Source organism: Gobio gobio, assembly GCF_949357685.1.
Source record: "Gobio gobio genome assembly, chromosome: 6".
Taxonomy (NCBI): Eukaryota; Metazoa; Chordata; class Actinopteri; order Cypriniformes; family Gobionidae; genus Gobio; species Gobio gobio.
This window is the reverse complement of record NC_137102.1, coordinates 38,123,623-38,144,461: the sequence shown is the minus strand read 5'-3', so window position 1 is coordinate 38,144,461 and position 20,839 is coordinate 38,123,623. Positions and strand designations below refer to the sequence as shown.

Below are 20,839 nucleotides of genomic sequence, written 5' to 3'. Positions count from 1 at the left end.
GTGGTTGGTCACCTTTTGAATGATTGCAAACTCTGTTTGGTATATACTTCAAGTATATAAACACAACACATTACAACCATTCATGCACAGAACAAATTATATAAAAACAAAAACATGACTGTACTACATGACTGTGTAGTGTTAAAGTCAAATGTATTTCCATAATGTTCATCCCAATACAAGTTTTCAAATGAGCCACATATGTAGAGAAAATATTGCATACAAAAAAAGAGCAGCTCAAGCAGTGCATATATATTTTTTGACACTCATATTAACACATAATTCAATGTGTATAATCAAGGGGCATTTAAATCATGGTAGCATATTATCAGGAAACAGATCGACCTGCCTCTTAAAATCTACATCACAGCTTCACAACTAGAGAGAATGTTGCTTTGCATAAAATTGGACAACATATAGCACACCAATACATTTATAGATAAAATAAAATGCACACAAACCTTTATTTTATCAAAGGCATGCACCAATTTGATGGAGCTGCACTGCTTTCTCATGAAGAGGTTGCAAAAAGTCTGCGATAAATAACTCAACCCATGGGTTGTTATGTCTGACCCAGGATCTGGGTACCACAAAATCTCCCCAAACACTGGGTTGTTACATCTGACCCAGGATATTGGTATCCATTTTTAGAGTGTAATGGACCTTTCCTTGCATCTAATTTGAACATAAAAGCAGAAATATAATTTTGAAGGGGGAGATTTCTCACAAATACCATTTTGTTAGAAGACAGATATCTTGTTGCATCTGTATACAACAAAACAGTCAAAAGGTAACATATTCTGACTTGTCTTCTGGGTGTTTTTGACAGATGGAACTGATATAGAAGACGACCCATCCTGCTCTTGGCCTGCATCTTCACCATCCAGTAAAGACCAAACATCTCCAGGCCATGTCGATGACTATGAATATGGTGAGGATGAAGGAGGTGCCGGCCTACCCTACCCATGCCAGTTTTGTGCAAAATCCTTCAGTCGCCTGAGCTTCCTTAAGTGCCACGAACAGAGTCACCGAGATAAACTTCCCTTCAGCTGCACATACTGCAGTCGCTTGTTCAAGCACAAGCGCAGCCGCGACCGACACATCAAGCTTCACACTGGTGACAAAAAGTACCACTGCGGAGACTGTAACTCTGCTTTCTCACGCAGTGATCATCTAAAGATCCATATGAAAACACACGCTGCCAACAAACCCCATAAATGCCCAGTGTGCCGCCGTGGGTTCTTGTCCACCAATTCGCTTCATGGCCACATGCAGGTGCATGAACGTGGGAAGGATGGAGCGAAAGGATTGTCTCCTCAAGAGTGGAGGTTAAAAGAGACACGCAAATGCAGCCGCTGTGAGGAGGGTTTCGACATGCCAGAGGAACTGCAGAAGCACATTGCAGAAAGCCACCCAGAATGCTCTTCTCCTGTAGGAGGGAGTCTAGAACCTGGTCTGCAGTGCATTTATTGCCATGAGCCGTTCAGTGACGAGGGAACGCTTCTAAGCCACATCGATCAGGTGCATGGGAGAGACCAGAAGAGCAACACATGCACTGTGTGCTTTGAGCACTTCCCCACTGTAGAGGAGCTGTACGCTCACATGGATATTCACCAACTGCCAGAGTCCAGCAATAGCCCCTCCGTGTTGCCCGTCGGTTATACTTCTGTTTCGAGCACTACCCCAGATTCAAACCTTTCTGTTGACAGTTCGACCATGGCGGAGACCGTTTCCACAGTCCCCAAGACACGTGGGAGAAGAAAGAGGGCCACTCATAATGACGTGTTTAGGCGATCTGCCAAACAGCCAAAAGTTGAATACAGCTGCATTTACTGCAACAAACAAGTTTTCTCAAGCCTCGCTGTGCTGCAGATTCATCTTAAAACAAAGCATGTTGACAAACCAGAGCAGGCACATACCTGCCAATTTTGCTTGGAGATCCTTCCATCCCTTTGTAATTTGAACGAACACCTGAAACAGGTCCACAATGCAGAGGATCCCTCAGGTGTACTTGCTAACCTGTCTGATGGCTTGCTACAGTGCAATTTCTGCCCAGAGGTGCTTGGAGATCTTAATGCTCTGCAAGAGCACATACGGCACTCACATGGCTTTCCGAGTCCAGTAGCCAAAGAAAGCAATGCATTCTTTTGCCCAAAGTGCTTTATGGGATTTTTAACTGAGGCCACTCTAGAAGAACATGTCAGACAGACCCATTGTGACTCTGGAAGCTTGCAATTTGACTCTCCTCTACCGGTCACTCCAAAAGATCCCATTGTGGAGATCTATTCCTGCTCTTACTGTACCAACTCCCCCATTTTTAACAGTGTTCTGAAGCTTAACAAACACATAAAGGAGAATCACAAGAACATCCCTCTTGCTCTAAATTATATCAACAATGGGAGAAGATCTCTGCGAGTCCTCAGCCCCTCATCTCCAGTGTCTGTAGAACAGGTCTCGCTATTCAAACAGAACAGCACTTCCTTATGTTCAAGTGAGTTCATTTGTAACCAGTGTGGGGCTAAGTACACCAGCTTAGACCTTTTCCAGACACACCTAAAGACCCACCTTGATGGTGTCGTGCCACAGCTAACCTGTCCACAGTGCAACAAGGACTTTCCTAACCAGGAGTCTCTACTCAAACACGTGACTGTTCATTTCACCATCATGTCTACATACTACATCTGTGAGAGCTGTGACAAGCAATTCACATCCGTTGATGACTTGCAGAAACATCTTCTGGATATGCACACCTTTCTGTTTTTTCGCTGTACTCTCTGCCAGGAGGTGTTTGACTCTAAAGTGTCAACTCAACTCCATCTTGCAGTGAAGCACAGTAATGAGAAGAAGGTATACCGATGTACTTCTTGCAACTGGGATTTCAGGCTTGAGGCTGAACTCCAAATGCATGTCAAACATAGTCACCTTGAAAATCAGGGCTGCTCACACCGTTGCATTTTTTGTGGTGAGTCCTTTGGCACAGAAGTAGAGCTGCAGTGTCACATTACCACCCATAGCAAGAAGTACAATTGTCACTTTTGCTGCAAAGCCTTCCATGCTGTCTATCTGCTTGAACGTCACCTTCGTGAAAAGCATTGTGTGTTTGAGGGAAAGACCCAGAACTGCAGCACCAATGGGTCCACGTCAGGTAGCGGTGATTCAGTTGCCAAAGATGATGGAGACTTCCAGGGCTTTCTGACCAACAGCCATGGAGGAACTGGTGCAGGGGAGTCTCACAACAGTCGGGATGGCAGCGAAGAAGACTTTGACACCTCAGAGATCATGTATAGCTGTGACATATGTGGTGCATCCTATACCATGGAGTCCCTCCTAACCAATCACCAACTTCGTGACCATAACATTCGCCCAGGAGAGAGTGCTATACACAAGAGAAAGGCAGACATGATTAAGGGAAACCACAAATGCAACGTCTGCTCTAGAACCTTCTTCTCAGAGGGAGGACTTCGGGAGCACATGCAAACCCACCTAGGGCCTGTCAAACACTACATGTGTCCCATTTGTGGAGAGCGTTTCCCTTCACTGCTAACTCTGACTGAGCACAAGGTCACTCACAGCAAAAGCCTGGACACTGGAAGCTGCCGGATTTGCAGATTACCTTTGCAGAGTGAGGACGACTTCCTGGAGCATTGTCAGATGCATCCGGATTTGCGTAACTCTTTGACTGGTTTCCGCTGTGTTGTCTGCATGCAGACTGTCACCTCAACCCTAGAACTCAAGATCCACGGCACCTTTCACATGCAGAAGACTGGAACAGTATTTACAAATCAACCAACTACATGCTCAGCTGCCACACAACTTCAACACAGTCAAAGCCAGAAAGTCGTCAAGTGTGCTGCATGTCTCAGAGAGTTCCATTCTAAGCAGGACTTGGTGAAACTTGACATTAATGGTTTGACATATGGCCTGTGCACGCTATGTGTCAGTGCTGCTAGTAGCAAGAGCTCAACTGTAAATGGAGGGAAACAGTTACATCATGGGTCTCAAACGTCAACAGGTCCTGCTGCTGGATGGACCCAAGGGGAGAGCCTTAGCCCTGCGCCTGTGAAGGGAAAGACTGTCTCTTCTTCCTCATCGTCTTCATCAGTATCACCCTCTATTTCCAAGACCCGTTGTTCCAGCTGCAATGTTAAATTCGAGTCTGAGACAGAGCTTCAGGCACACCTGCAGACTGTACACAGAGACCAAACACCAGAGGGTGCTCACTTAAGGACTCCCGAGGGCTCCCCCATGTCACGAGTTAGCCCCACCCAAAGTGACGAGGTAAGGTGTGCCTCGCAGTAAACCCACATACTCAGTACATTTGCCATCAATACAATAGTGATAATAATTGGTAAAGATTTATTGTGTGGTACCATTAACTTAATTAAAAAGGAGTGGAAAAAAACAACAAACAATTTTTATGTGTACAAAGGACATATATTTTCCTTCCCTCGCACTTTGTAACAAATCCTTCCCTCGCGGGTCAAAATTACCCTAAAATTATACTTTTTTTTTTGCCCAGAGAGCTTATTTCGTTTAATTTTGATAAAAAAAAAAAAAAAATTTAATGCAATTTTTTTGGAGTTTTTTTATTTATTTTTTATTGTATTTACCTTTAAATTACTAGATTTTGTCAATAAACAAAAAGCAAATAAGCAGTCTTCACATTCTTTCAACTTAAATTCAAAATAACTCAAAATGTCATGCATAACCCTTTTAATTCAGCTCACAATATCTTACATTGGGTGTCTTTGCCGACCTCTTGTGAGAAAAAATATATAACAAGATATTTCATGAATCTTGCCTTATAACTCTATATGAAGCAAATGAGCTATTCCGCTGGATCCTAAAGTAATTTCTCTTCGGTATGCATTCAGACACACATTTAGACATTATAAAATAATTTGTTTGGTTACGTTTTAGCATAAATTTCAGGCACAAAACTCCACAAGTCACAAGTTTATTTGTGGTTTAAGTGCGACAAAAGTTCTAGGGTCTTGGACATGATTTAAAAAGAAAAAAAATTTGTTTTGTGTCAAAATTACCCAAGGGAAGGTTGATGGTTTTAAGCATTATTGTCCAATACTATTCATCTGTTTCTTTTTTCCCCACTGTTCAGAAGAAGACTTACCAGTGCATCAAGTGTCAGATGGTCTTTTACAGTAAATGGGACATTCAGGTCCATGTGGCCAATCATATGCTAGGTAAGACTGTTTTTATTGGATTTGTAACAAATGGCTAAACATGTCAATTTTGGGTATGTGACCCCAACATGACCCCTTTTTCCTTTATTTCCCTTTGGTTCTGATACATTTTTATTTATTACACTTTAATGATATTACTGGGAAGCCCACTGAAATATATCTCTTGCATTTACAGTCAAGGATAAAATGGTTTTTTTTTAACATGCATGGGAACTTAAACTTCAATGGTGTTGAAACATTCAGTTTGAGAACAATGTCAAAGCATGTCAAAGAGAACAAAGTTTTAGTGTGAAATTTCAGGAAAATGACAGAATCATTCATGGGTCTTTGTGGCTATCTTCTCTCCTGTTCTTTATTTGTTACTCTTATCTGTTTATGTTCACTAATTTGATGTGTTTCCTGGAAAGAGAACATGTTGGAACAGAATGGCCACTCTGCTTGTAAGAAGCATGTTCCATTTTTCTCAATAGATATAGAAGCTTTTAATTTTCAGTTGGTTCTTCTGAAGCGTGTTCTGTTGCAGTCTCACGTCAAATGTGTGTAAATCTGTACTGTAATTCCCTCTCAACCAGTATGTGCCAAAACTGCAAAGTGGGAAAAAAGCCTGATTTGAGAAGCTTTAAATACCTTTTCCCTTGAAAAAAGGGGCACAATTTCTCCTGTTAATGGCCATCTGTAAAGATGAGGTGAAACGGGGGCCGGGGGGGTCATCTGCGCTCAGCTGTCAGTGCTATTAGCGTATGTAATGGAGCAGGCGCTGTTCTTCAGGGTGTTGTTTCTAAGCACATGTCCCTGCATTATTGCCATCGATAACTCAATATGTAGAGAACTGAAGGCTGATAAATATGATTACATAAGCCTTGTAGATCCTTGTAACTTGGTCTTGTGGTTTGTAAATATAGAAAAGTGAGCTTTCTTTTGTGCATATTTGATTCACAGTCATTAATATAGCTGATTTCCACAGAGACATCTTTCAGAAAGCATTCAGATCTCACACCGATAAGGTAAGGAGGTGGAGGTAGGTGTGAACTGGATAGTAGGGACTGGTCTTGGCCACAGAAGCCCCGAGGTGCCTGCAGATAGAAATTCACAGCTTGAATGGCCCAAATCCATATTTGCTGTTCAGTTGGTTTGTCTGTTGTTGAAGAAAGGCTTAAGCGCCACCGAGGACACAGCTGGTTTGACTTTCATTCAGAGACCAGTATATTTCTGATGAGTCGAGTTGAGACAAAAGGAAAGATGGCAAATTTCCATCATCCTCTAAAGCTTTTTTTTACCAAGTTCGTGGGCCACCTTTTCAAGGACAGTCACACATGGACGTCCTGCATGTGGCATGAGGTGGGGGTGGCTGATTTCAGTGGCTGCAAACACATCCAGCCTTGTGCTGTTCCATTGCACGGTGGGGAGTGAGTGACCCGGGCAGCCCAGCCAGGGGAAGGGTGGGTGAGGTGGATGGCAGAGACCAGTTGGTGGAGGCTTGGAGCAGTGTAGGATGCACATTTGTTGTCCAGCAGGCCACTCTGTGTGAGGCAGCACTGTGGGCTGATGTCATGCTGAAACGAGGAAAAAATCTTGTGAAAAAAGAGGAATGAAGTGAATAAACAGAGCAGGGGAGAGACATTATTGCAGTGTATAGCATGTCTTATTAGATGAGTTATTTTTTAAATGGATGTTTAAATGGATCATGTATAGATTCATGCTTGCTTTTTTAATGGCAGTCAGATCAAAGAAGAATGTGTGCATTTCTTGACAACATTCTGTTGGCTTTTCCATGGGGATGATTTCAGCATGGCGATGGCCAACGGAAACTGTAACACAATTAATTGAATGGAAAATATTGAATGTGGAGAGATGGGAAACGGTTTGCATTCTATAATGATTGAAGCAGTTTAAAATTACAGATGAACTGAATATCACAATCAAACTATTTTACATTGAAGAAGGGGAAACATTGCAGAATAGAAATGTGCAAGACTCTCGGCTACATTGACTTTTTATGGCCATAATCAATGTACAGCAGATGTATTTGTTTGTTTGTTTGTTAAATGTGTTTGTCAGTATGAACGTCAGTAAGCTATACTTGTTGTATGTCGACCACAGGGTGTCACTGTGGCCTCAACCCTTCGCCCTCGCCTACTCTGAGCTCGATTGCTATGTCTGAGGTAAACCACGCCCTCCTCATTACCCTACGCAGGAATAAATGTAGGAAGAAATAAATGTAGAAATAAATAAATGTAGAAATGAATAAATGTGGAAATAAATAAAATAATAAATAAATAAATATGGAAAAAATAAATATATACATAAATAGGGAAATAAATGTATAAATAACTATTTATTTTCGTTTTTTTGCTTTTCTATGTATTTTTTTTTGTATACTTTGTATACTATTTGTATACTTATTTATGTATTTATTTATTTTTAATAATGGCAGGTTTGGAATTCCATAAATGATGATTAAATAGCATTGTTGACATTTTTTGCATGTTCCAAAGGCAAGAACTATTCACACAAATCAATAACAACGCAAGTCACACATGATTAAAACTACAGTTTGATTAAATATTGTACCACATTTAAGGGTCTCTTAAGTCAGTTAATCTTAAAGGTCCCATGGCATGGCATTTTTCTATTATTTTATAATGTTTCCTGAGGTGTACTTATATTGTTAGTATGATTTTTACATCATAAAATGTCATAATTTAGAAATAAAAGGCATTTTTTCTATACTGCTCTTTGCCCTGTGGCTGAATGCCCTGTTTCAAGAGGCGTGTCTGCTGTGAGACTTCAGTAAAAAAGCCCACTGTTGTGATTGGCTGACATCTTTGCATTTGAAATGAGCGGAGGGGGCATGGTTTAACGAGGTCTACCAGGCACGAGCTGCTGCCAGAGAGACGGATGGACCTGAGTTCACTTCACATCAGTTCTCAGCATGTCTCAGTTCAGTGAACTGTTGTAGATACTAGAATATACTTCAGGTTATTTGTTTATTTCTAGTCGGAGGGGCAGAAAGTTAGTAACTTTAGTAAAATATGGATCAGCGACTCGAGGACTCGACTACGCGAACCGTTTAGAACGATTCAGTCCGATTTGGTGAACTGATTCGGTTCACTAAAAAGAACCGACTCAAAAGAATGATTCGTTCGCGAACCGGACATCACGGAGACGGAGCGATTGCTAACAAAGTTATTTATAGTAACTACTGAGTTGTGAGAGCGCTGTCTGTCAGCGCGAGTTTATTGTGTTTGTATCTGAGAGTTCTGAATAAACACGAGTCCCAGTCACGCCGAGTCTGTCTTCATCATTATTCTACCAACTTTGTAACACATGCAATGTACCATTACAGCGAGATGAACGAGTTAGTAAGTGTTGATTATAGCATTATTTTTAGATATGTTCCAATCATATGAAAAGCGTCAGTGACGCGTATTGAGTACACAGCTCAAACAAAGACACAACAGCAGTAATCGAATGTAATCCAGTTTATTGTGGGGATAGCTGGCTAGCCTAGCCGGATACCCTCACGCTTACCCCCCTTCTGCTTAATCTCGTGCCGCGTTTGGTTCCTCCGCTGTGGGCCAAATGCAGTACTGGGGGTCGGGGATGTTGAAGGCCGACCGGTCAGTGCAGCCCGAGCCTCGGCGTGCGTGAGGTTTATCTCTAAAGAGATGTGAGTCTGCCGATGTTGAGCAGAAACTCATGACTGTATGCACATTGTAGAACAGATAGACGCGACGAGGACGTACAAAAACACGGAACTCATATTAATGTTGAAATACCTCACAAAATGAAAATTTCATGCCATGGGACCTTTAAATGTTACAAAAGTCAAATACTTTTAGACTTTTAAAAAAACCCTTTTATTGATCTGCTTCTTATATTCTATTCCAAAATCCATTATAGTTTGAATCTACTGTATTCAATGTTAGTGGACAAAAACTCAATGACAAAACAAATAGGAAATTGGACACATTTTGACAGTTAGAAGTACTGTGAATTGCAAATATTTTAATGCTAGAAAAATATGTAGTAATTGAAATTTTCTTCAAAACCAAAAGCTAAAAAGACTAACAAAAGGATGATGTCACCACTTTTTAATCTATTTGCAGACAATGATGCAATAAATTTAATCAATAGGGTTTTCTTTTTCTTTTATTTATTTCGTTTCATAGTGACAGTCCACATCCATATACTCTATTATATCACAACAAACTAAAATACAATTCCAGGATATAATCTTTCAGAATCTTGGCTAACAAATACAGTCTTTGGTCCATGTCAAATATAATGAATATATGCAGAAGTATATGCAGAAGCGTAATTTTCCAACAGTTATAAAATATGCACAAATATTATTGCCCAAGTATGCATTGGAAGTAACAGACAAGATATGTTAGTACACATTAGAGACATCAGTTTTAATTCTGCTAACAAGAAAACCATAAACACCATATTTTTTTTACAATGTACTGTCTTTGATAAATGACGAAGAGAAAAGCCTACTGCAAAAGTAGTCTAGAAGTAAGAGAAAGGCTGTAGTTTACAACAAAGAGTGCTGTGTTTGACTTCAGCAGAAAAAAAAATTGATTGTTCAGATGAAACAATAGAAACAATAAAGCAATACAATTCCATCATCAACATTCAAAAGTGAAAATTACATGATGTGTAGCCAACTATGGTGTCCCATATTTAGAATATTTTGCCGCAGGTCACAGGTTCTACAGTACAAGCAAATACTAAGATACAGATAGAGATGGTGAACTGAGGATTTTGATTTCACCAGTAGATTTAACATTATTTTACTGTATGTACACTTTTTTTCAAATTAATGCAATCATATGATATTAAAATCTAAAAATTGCAAAAACGTATTGGTACTGTTGTAACCTCTGTTCCCTTATGAAGGGAATGAGATGTTGTGTCAAATTACAGACACTAGGGGTCACACTTGGGAGTCCCAAACACCTCTGAAATATTCAGAAAAGGTCAATAAGAATTGGCGAGTGGAATTTGGAATGACATTTTTTTTATTACTTACAGCTGAGCACACCTGGTTGTTTACATTGGGGTACTGTTTTCTTTGTCTGCCGAGAAAGGAACACTACACTAGACCATTTCCGACCCAAAGGTGAGGTTAGTATGTGGATAGTATGACCTGTGGACTTACCTGATGGAAAGAACTACATAGGAAGGAAGTCCCTGTGGTGGGCTCCACCTGATAAGACTACTGGCCACATGGACTCGCAACAGAGCAAGGCTCCGTCCAGGGGAAGACACAGGGTTCACTTACAGGGAACCAGAACAGTTGAAGATTGCATATATGGGATCACCGTTAGGGAATCAGTACATATGGAGCACTTAGGTCAAGGACAATGGGTTCACCTGAAAAGGAGCATATCAAGAGTAATCGGCCAACGAGTACTTTGAGATAGGAAAAGGCATCCTTGGTTGACCAGACATTGGGAACTCACAAGGATACACCCAACCAGTTGTCAGAGTTTTTACCTGTTAGTACCCAAGACTTGAGATGAAACTGGCTGCATGCAGAGATTATAGTATCTCGCGAAAGCCTCAGCTGTTGCCCAGCCTGCAACTCTACAAATATCTGCCAACGAGGTTGCAGTCAGGTGAGCGTAATCAGGAAGGTCATCTTCATGTTGAGGCCACTGAGCTCAACTGGCTGTAAGGGCTCAAAATTATCTCTCTGTAGGGCCTGTAAGACCAAGAAGAGATCCCAAGAGGGCAGGAACCTGATAATTAGGTCGTGCCACCCCAGATACCTGCCACCCACAGTGTTGTGGTTTGCTGCTATTGAAGTCATGTACAACTTAAGGATGGAAGCGGACAAACGCTTCTCTTGGGTCTCTTGATGAAAGGAAAGCACTGACCCAATGCCACATCTCCATGGGTCTTCACCTCGGGAAGAACACCATTAAAAGTAGCGACTTCAAGGCATATAGCCACACAGTAGTGCGGCCACTTGCCTGAGTGATTGTGTCTCATTGCTAGTGATAGCCCTCTGAATACCTTCTCGTCCCTTCCAGGGACCAGACATGGAGGTTCCAGAAATGTCTGGGTGTGGGTGTCAGATTGTCCCCTGTCCCTGAGAGTGAAGATCCTTCCTCAGGAGGATTGAATGTTCAACAATCATTATATTTTGTCACATATTTGACATTGTCGCAGTTCCTCTCTTCCCTGCAGACCCTCCTTATGAAAAGCACAATGTGCTCTGATTGGTTGGCTTGAGCAGTGTGTTGTGATTGGTGAAGGTCTTCGAGCATGTTTTGGGAAATGTTCCAACACTTACCATAACCGCGAATTTCAGCACAGTAACTAACTCAACCAGGACCACCCCTTTATTCTGTGCATGAATCATTTAAATGAAAAATATTGTGACGTGTTGGTTCCCGGAAGAAATCTCATGGCTACAATGGAGGCATTTCAGGGAGTTCAGAAACAGTGACACTGATATAGAGAAGAACTCCCACTGGAGGGACTTTGTAACTTTGCAGAGCTTTTTCATGCTCAAGCAGCAACATTACACACTAAAGAAGGATGAACATTGAAGAAAATCATAGTAGATCCTTTTTAATACACCATATTACAACAAAATATTACAACAAAAAGAAACAAGCTCTAGTGAAAGGTTCCTAGATCTGAACTGAACAGAAATCTAACATTCCTGCAACTCAAACAGGAGAGCTTGACACTATCCATGTTTAGGTCATGGGTTCAATTCCCTGGGAATCCGGGGACTGATAATATGTCAACCTAGACATGAGTCACTTTTACAAGCTCAGATGACTGCATCAGACTGCCCTAGTTTCACACCAGTCAGGTTAAAGGCAGTTTATCATGACACATGTGTGGTTGCCTTATATTTCCTCTTCAGTTTCCTAACTGTACCTTTGCTATTTTGGGTACCTACAAAACCTTTAGTTTAATTTTAAATCTTAAAACCTAAACCTTAAAAAAAAAAAAATTCAACTTGCCACATCAATATAGGCCCGGTTTCACCAAGGGGGTAATTATACACCCGGAAAGCGTACCTTCCATAGGGACAGCCATTGCTAACCAAGCCATCACATGTTGTTAGCATCCCATTGACTCCCATTCATTTTGGCGTCACTTTGACAGCGAATAACTTTACATCTGAGGCATTTAAAGACTCAATTTGTCCATTGTTTATTTCTAAAGAAGCACGACAATGTATAAAAGGCTCCATTACCTTGTATCTTACACTATCGCCCGTAGAAGCCGTTTTTGTAAAAATAGGCTAACGATTGTGTCATAACCACGCGACTCTCGTCGCATAGTAGAGAAATTAGAGGCTACAATTTGCACAAGCTCACCAAAATTGGACAGTTGAAGACTGGAAAAATGTTGCCTGGTCTGATGAGTCTCGATTTCTGTTGAGACATTCAGATGGTAGAGTCAGAATTTGGCGTAAACAGAATGAGAACATGGATCCATCATGCCTTGTTACCACTGTGCAGGCTGGTGGTGGTGGTGTAATGGTGTGGGGGATGTTTTCTTGGCACACTTTAGGCCCCTTAGTGCCAATTGGGCATCGTTTAAATGCCACGGCCTACCTGAGCATTGTTTCTCCATCCCTTTATGACCACCATGTACCCATCCTCTGATGGCTACTTCCAGCAGGATAATGCACCATGTCACAAAGCTCGAATCATTTCAAATTGGTTCTAATTGACTTCACTTTTCAAAGTCTATGGGGTCACTGTGTCCATTTCTTTTACTGTCTATGGGTTTCACAGACAGGGCTTAATTTAACTAAGGATTAATCCTGGTTTAGTCTAAGACATTTATAGGATTCTAATCACTAACTGCATTTAAACTATAATACAACTATAATACATTTAACTGCAATTAGCATACAATTAAGTGTACCAAAATTACATTCAGTTCACACCCTAAAGTATAAAAGTATATTATTTTAAAGTGTATATTATTCCCATAATGAGTACTCTTTTTTTTAAATATGCTGAAGTGCTCTCATTTGAAAGGTTACACGTGACTTGAATGGTATGAATTCTGTAGATTTGTAGGCGTCTCTGTGTTTGTGGTGTTTGCAGAGCTTGGCTCAGTTTGGTTTCTCTTGTTTTTCTCATTGCCTTGGCCCCCTGGGGTCTGCTGGTGAACAGGATGCTGATTAGTGAGACTCTCATTGAAGTCCTTCATCATGCCCTCTGGCTGCAGTCATGGAACCCTGTGGAATGTTCCGGAGACTTCTAATAAGATTCAGGTGCTTCAAACCAGTGGCCCCCTGCCAGATCTTTCCTAACTCCCAGCACCATGGTTATATCTGTCCTGCCCAGAAGAGTTAAATCTTCATCTGAATACCCTATGGAGCTTTAGATTTATATATACTATAATGATTATTGAAACACTAGCTTTTGGTATGATTGTCTTATGCTAATGTTAGTGATATAATTTTTATAAATGTTTTTAACTGAAGGTGGGGTTGCTTGTAACACTACCGAAAACATTGATATCATTTTGTTAATCAAATTATTTTTATATAAACCCCATCAATACCTTACCCAACTACTCCTCTTTTCATTCTAAGCACTGCATGAAAGTTGCAATAGTCGCTATTGTGACATGCTATATCCGAGTGAAATGTATTCTGGAACAAGAACAGGTAGGACGTAGGATGTAGGATGGGACTTGATTTCGTCTTTCGGGAATTGATTGGAACATATAAAGTTGGCTTTGCTAACTATATGGAGGTGGATCTGAATGGCAGTTTGCAGTCAGTTGTGGAGGATATTTAGGCCCAATCCCAATTCTATTTTATACCCCTTCGCCTTCCCCTACCCCTACACCTACCTGTTCCCCTTGCCCCTTGAAACAGAGTGCCAAGGCGTAGGGGTGAAAATATTCCCCTAAGAAATGGGACACCACTACTTTACCATTACACCTCATCATACCCCGTTTCTTTTATTATAAAATCCTGTGACATTTAACCAGTATGAACAGCAATGAAGTGCGTAGGCTATATATCTAACAGAAATCAGGCGCGAGCACGTTTAACAAATTACTCACTCCCAACAGAGTTTTGCACTGTATTTGGACTTAATAAAATGTCGCTCGTTTTCAGTTCAAAAACATATGAGCCAGAGTTTCCTAAGATGATACAGAATGATGCAGAACATACAAGACTAGTGAAGCCGCTTTTCCATTGGACCAAACTGTTCTCTTTGTTTATTAACCGTTCCATTCCGTGCTGATCCGAGCCGGCCGGTAGCCCGGTACGGATATGGTTTCGTTATCTACTGTGGTGCTGCGATAATGTTCATACGTTATACGTCAAGTCAGTCGTTGCCTTGGTAACGCGAGAGTTTACAGAGGATATGTATTGTAAATATTAACTGCGTTATGAAGGATGACCAGATATATATTTTTTAACTATTATTAATATGTGTTCAAATCCCGCAAATAGTGCGTTTAGCAAGCTACGGAGAAACGGCAGCCAGGCGACACGCAGTGATCGATCCCGAGTGGCAACACACACACATTCTATGCAGCACGGTAGTCGGTGGAGGGAAACTCCTCATACCCCTTCGTTCGAAGGGTGGTCCTGAAAAATCTTCGTTTGAAGGGCTATCTGGCCCTTCCCCTTACCCCTACCACTCCAGCCAAAAAAGAATCGAGACACCCCTACCCCTTCACGTGAACGCGCAAAACGAAGGGGTAGGGGAAAGAGAAGGGCTAAGGGGTAGAAATGGGATTGGGCCTTAGTCTCAAAGATACACGTCACGGAGAGAACCGATGTCGTTTCTGTTTAACGATTACAAGGGCAAATTAATTTTAAAAATAAAAAATTATGTGCACAGATAAATAATTTATAATAAGCACTGCAAGATTCTGTTAAATAAATAAATAAGAATTGTCCATTTTGATTTCTTGTTACCTTTAAGCATTTTCATTTAAAAAGATGTATAGAAAAATAAGACATATAAGGATATATACACTCACCTAAAGGATTATTAGGAACACCATACTAATACTGTGTTTGACCCCCTTTCGCCTTCAGAACTGCCTTAATTCTACGTGGCATTGATTCAACAAGGTACTGAAAGCATTCTTTAGAAATGTTGGCCCATATTGATAGGATAGCATCTTGCAGTTGATGGAGATTTGTGGGATGCACATCCAGGGCACGAAGCTCCCGTTCCACCACATCCCAAAGATGCTCTATTGGGTTGAGATCTGGTAACTGTGGGGGCCATTTTAGTACAGTGAACTCATTGTCATGTTCAAGAAACCAATTTGAAATGATTCGAGCTTTGTGACATGGTGCATTATCCTGCTGGAAGTAGCCATCAGAGGATGGGTACATGGTGGTCATAAAGGGATGGACATGGTCAGAAACAATGCTCCGGTAGGCCGTGGCATTTAAACGATGCCCAATTGGCACTAAGGGGCCTAAAGTGTGCCAAGAAAACATCCCCCACACCATTACACCACCACCACCAGCCTGCACAGTGACAGGGCATGATGGATCCATGTTCTCATTCTGTTTACGCCAAATTCTGACTCTACCATCTGAATGTCTCAACAGAAATCGAGACTCATCAGACCAGGCAACATTTTTCCAGTCTTCAACTGTCCAATTTTGGTGAGCTTGTGCAAATTGTAACCTCTTTTTCCTATTTGTAGAGGAGATGAGTGGTACCCGGTGGGGTCTTCTGCTGTTGTAGCCCATCCGCCTCAAGGTGAAAATCCCAGTAACTGAGTAGATTGTGAAATACTCAGACCGGCCCGTCTGGCACCAACAACCATGCCACGCTCAAAATTGCTTAAATCACCTTTCTTTCCCATTCTGATATTCAGTTTGGAGTTCAGGAGATTGTCTTGACCAGGACCACACCCCTAAATGCATTGAAGCAACTGCCATGTGATTGGTTGATTAGATAATTGCATTACAGTTTTTTTTATTCGCTTTGGTACTATTTTCACTAGTAAGGTATACATTTTCAAAACTCTTAGTACAAAAATCTAAACTGATCACACTTGTAACACAGCAAGTCATTCTTTCAAAACCTGATGTAATCCTTTCATTCAGTGGCACATATTTTCAGTCCACATAATCATTGTTTCAAACACAAGATTATTGTAATATGTAATGAGAACATTTGGTTTAATCACTGAAACACAACAGTGTGATGTTCTGTCAGTTTAGTACTTTTAACAATCAGTTCATCCAACAGCAAACAATGCAAGATACATGTTTCAAATCACCCTTGTTGCTGAATTATCTACAGTAACACAGGCTACAGATGCCACATAAGAAAATACGCTTACATTACCTAATTTATGTAATTGAATCTACAATGTTTGTAATAGTATCTATCTATTCAGTGTTATCAAAAGGTGTGATGAAGTTACGACACAGCCATGAGGTTCTGGGCTATAGAACAGAGTTTGCTGACAATACAGTAAATGCGCTCACTGTACCATATGACTGAATCTACTGTAGTTGAGTTTTATAAGGGTGAGTTACAGTAATGTGGCAGTCTCGACCATGGTAATCTGTTTACAGTATCAAATGCATACATACTGTAATGTAAAATGCTGTATTTGATCCCATCTGTTTCCCTTCTTCTGATGCATTTCTGATCAGTCTGATGTTACATTGTCATTGACTATTTCCTTTCCCTTATACTCTACTCTGCTCTGTTCACTCACACACACACTCACTGGGTCACTCTATTTCTGGGTATAAGCAGGCATAATGGTTACAAACTGTATATTCTCTCCCCTTACACTAACCCTACCCATAAACCTATCAATCACACAAAACTTTCTACATTTTTACATTACAGTAAAAAAAAAAGTCCCCGCAAGGACAAAGAATTAGGATACTGCCATCTTTATAGGGACATTTTGTCCCCATAATGTAGAGTTTACCAGGCCACACACGCGCACGCACTTTGAACATAGTAGTTATAATCTAAGATAAATTGCTTATAATGTAAAAATAATTAATTACATATGGTTATCTATATTGGAAATTGCAAACAAAGTAGAAACTATGTATATAGAATCAATATCTAAAAGAAATCTATAGGTGAACCAAATGATTAATTGATTAACCATTAAGATCAGTTGGATTAAATAATAGACAAATGTATTAAACTGAATGAGAAGAGATGCAAATCAAAAGTTTTATAGTAAGAGCTTTATGAAAGGCAGTTACTGTGAATTAAACATTTATATCGATGAAACAGTTATTTTTTGAGGTGAAAAGGATGCTTTGTAGTTTTGTGTATTGTACTAACACAATTGAAAATATGCTGAAATGTTTGAAAAAAGTGCACTTTTGATGATCTGTTGTGATATTAGTACCATGAGTTTTGAAAATGCACACCTTGCTTGTGAAAATAGTACCAAAGCGAATTAAAAAAAAAACTGTAATGAGAAATTAAACAGGTGTTCCTAATAATCCTTTAGGTGAGTGTAGATACTGTATATAAGGATGTAGGAATATTACCAAAAAGACAAAAAAAATCTGTCAGTTACTTGAGGCTTTCCTTTTTTCATGGAACGCAAAAGGAGAGCTGGAGAATGTCCACACTCCAGTAAGGTCACAATACAGCTATCCCAAAATAGGGTTTGTAAATAATGAGATAATTTTTTTTTTATCCCTTTAATTTTTGAGGAGACAAAAGTTTCAGTAAAGAGCATGAAATATGAGAGATTAAGAAATTTAAATCTAAACAGTGAGTACATTTTTATTTTGCATAATTTTCAAATAAATGTAAAATTTGGCAAAAACTGAAAATTATGTCTAGCAATTAGTCTTAGCAAGATCCATCAATTTTAATCAAAATCAATGCCATTTCCACCAAAGAATACTTTTAACATAAGTATACAAAATATAAAATGTAATTGGAAATAACAAAAATTAAAAAATCCTGCCAAACTGTGTTAGAATGTGTTTTAACAAATGTGAGTTTGTTTTCTGAACGTCTTATAGTTACACAAACACACATAATCAGAATATATACAGTATGCTTGTTGACTAGTTACTGGTGTTCAAATGCCCTTGAAAGAGGACCATGAGCATGTCATTGCTCACATTGTCTCCCCCCTCCCACACACCTTGAGACTCAAACCTTAAACACTCTGTTTCTCAGATTTTTTTTTTTTTTTATGTTTCTAATTACTAATTAACTTGAGAGATTTCTAATGTAGTCCTCCTTCAGTGAGGTGCATGGAGGGCAGCAGATCATTAGCTTCAATAATGAATGTGGATGGGGCAGATAATGGCCTGTGATGTGCCCACACTGACAGCACATTCACAAGACAAAGGATTGAGCCAAATACAGTGAGACTGATACAAGAGCATCTGGAAGTGCTGGTTGCTCTGATGTTTTATATGTTGATGTGAAAAGCTGATCAAATGTGTTTTTTTTATCATTTTATCATGCATATTTAGACACGCCCTGTTATTAGGGGCCAAGCACCGAAGGTGTGACAGTACCTATTGCATCCGTTGGATTATTATTCTTCCGTTTCTTATTCTTCGGCTCTTGAGTCTATGGCAGCCCATAAAACTCTTGTGGGAAAGTTATGAAATTTGGCACACTGGTATATTGGACAGTCCCAATATTAACTACAGCAAATTTGGTGTCTCTAGATAAAACTCTCTAGCGCCACCACTTTTCAACATTTTTACTCTGTTTATGCTAATAACTTTTGAACCATAAGGGTTAGAAACAAAATTCGATTCCTTGCTCAATATGATTTGATTGCTACCTATGACGTCATTTTCCCTCATGAAACTTTCCCCGGCAAATTTTCCCGCTAAAAAACTACTTATTTCTGGTTGTGATTTAGCGTTAAAACAGTGTTCTTGTGCTGTGTTTTGAAATCGGTCATCACTATATAAGTCGTTATTTAGGATAAAAAAAATATTCTCGTCGCTTCATAAAGTTATTGTAGAACCACTGTAGTGAGATGGACTTTGTAACGACGTCTTTAGTACCTTTTATGGGTCTTGAGAGTGTAAAGTGCATTGTGCCAATGGAGGCCTTTCTGAGCCATCGGATTTAAACTAAAATATCCTCATTTGTGTTCCGAAGATCAGGGCCGTGCAGAGAGTTCTTCAGGGGCAGGGGCTCAAATGTAAAAAAGGGGCAATATATATATCCTTATGCTCATCGAGCCTGCATTTATTTAATCAAAAATAAAACAGTAGCCTAATATTGTGAAATATTATTACAATGTTCTTTTTAACTTTTTATTAATCAAAGAATCTTGAAAATAGTATCACAGTTTCCATCATTGACATTAAATCCTCATATTAGAATGATTTCTGAATGATCATGTGACACTGAAGAGTGGAGAAATGATGCTGGAAATACAGCTGTGATCACAGGAACAAAATATATTTAAAATTATTTAAAAATAGAAAACCATTATTTTAATAATATTTCACAATATTGCTGTTTTTTATCAAATAAATGCAGGCTTGATGAACATAAGAGACTTCTTTCATAAATCATGCTGCATAATATTAAAAACTGGTAACGTTAATATAATAAAGTCCTTTCACGTAACCATTTCACCATAATAGGTCTGTAGATGCCGGTGGCACTTGGGTTTTGTTAACTTTGATAGTTTCATGAAATAGTAAACGGTGTATCAATATACATAAATACAAGTGAATTTAACACTACTTACCATTAATGCGACTTTTGCTGCTGCATGGTTTTGTGCATGTGCAGTGATTTATTTGTTGTCAGTTAAAATCCATTTTGTCAGTGATGCAATTTATAAAATGAGACAAACCGCAGGAAATCGTTCCACAAACGTTAGTTCGTCTGTCCATGTAATTTTCAACCGATTTATGAATAAGAACAGAAAATGACCGCTTCACATCGCCCAATGGAATTTGAACTTGCTTTGCCAGATCACGATTGGTTGGTGTATATACATGACAAACGGGCATTGGTGAATTGTGTAATACTTTAAAATATATAATATATAGATTTGTAATTAAATCAACACATTAGCTCTGATTATGGAGGGGAAAAAAAAATTGGTTTATTTTTTCCCGTAAGGCCACACACTCTCTGAAAGGACCATATTTGGCTCGAGAGCCGTTTCCGAACAGAGGAAACTCAGCTGTCAATCAAAACGCGCGCAACCCATAGCAACGCGTTATGGCAACGCCTCAACAGAAATGTCTGACTTTTGAGCCGTTCGTTACTATTGTATACATTGTCATGTTATAATAATCACATTTATTTAGTTTTATTGACCACGATATTATCATTGATATTTGTCTGAGAGGGGCACTTTTGATTCATTTTGAAAAAGGGCAGGGGCTCGAGCACCCAAAGCCCCCCCCTCTGCACGTGCCTGCCGAAGATGAACAGAGGTCTAATGTGGCGTTCACACCGGACGCGATTTGCGAGAATAATTTGCGCTAATCGCGCGAAGGTGGATGCTTGAACATTTTGAGTTTACTCGCTTCATTCGCGCGTGAAATTCGTGCAAATCGCGTGTGACATTCACTGCACAACAGAGTCACAGACGCGAATTCGCGTCATGGGAGGGGCTTCTGCCAGCCGGCTCATCTCGTTGAGAAATGGCTGACATGGGCT

At 39.8% G+C, this 20,839-nt stretch overlaps 1 protein-coding gene across 2 annotated transcripts in view; it reads left to right on the top strand.

Annotated features, from left to right (window-relative positions):
• The window catches only part of LOC307128003 (zinc finger protein 521), a 130,038-nt gene that overhangs the window by 61,350 nt on the left and 47,849 nt on the right, over positions 1–20,839 (top strand). Inside the window, exons 3-4 of one of the 2 annotated variants that reach the window (XM_079819518.1) lie at positions 830–4,278; positions 5,117–5,201. In XM_079819518.1, coding sequence (XP_079675644.1) covers positions 830–4,278; positions 5,117–5,201 — 3,534 coding nt within the window. The remainder of the gene's footprint in view (positions 1–829; positions 4,279–5,116; positions 5,202–20,839) is intronic. The other variant, XM_079819519.1, reaches the window with a different exon arrangement.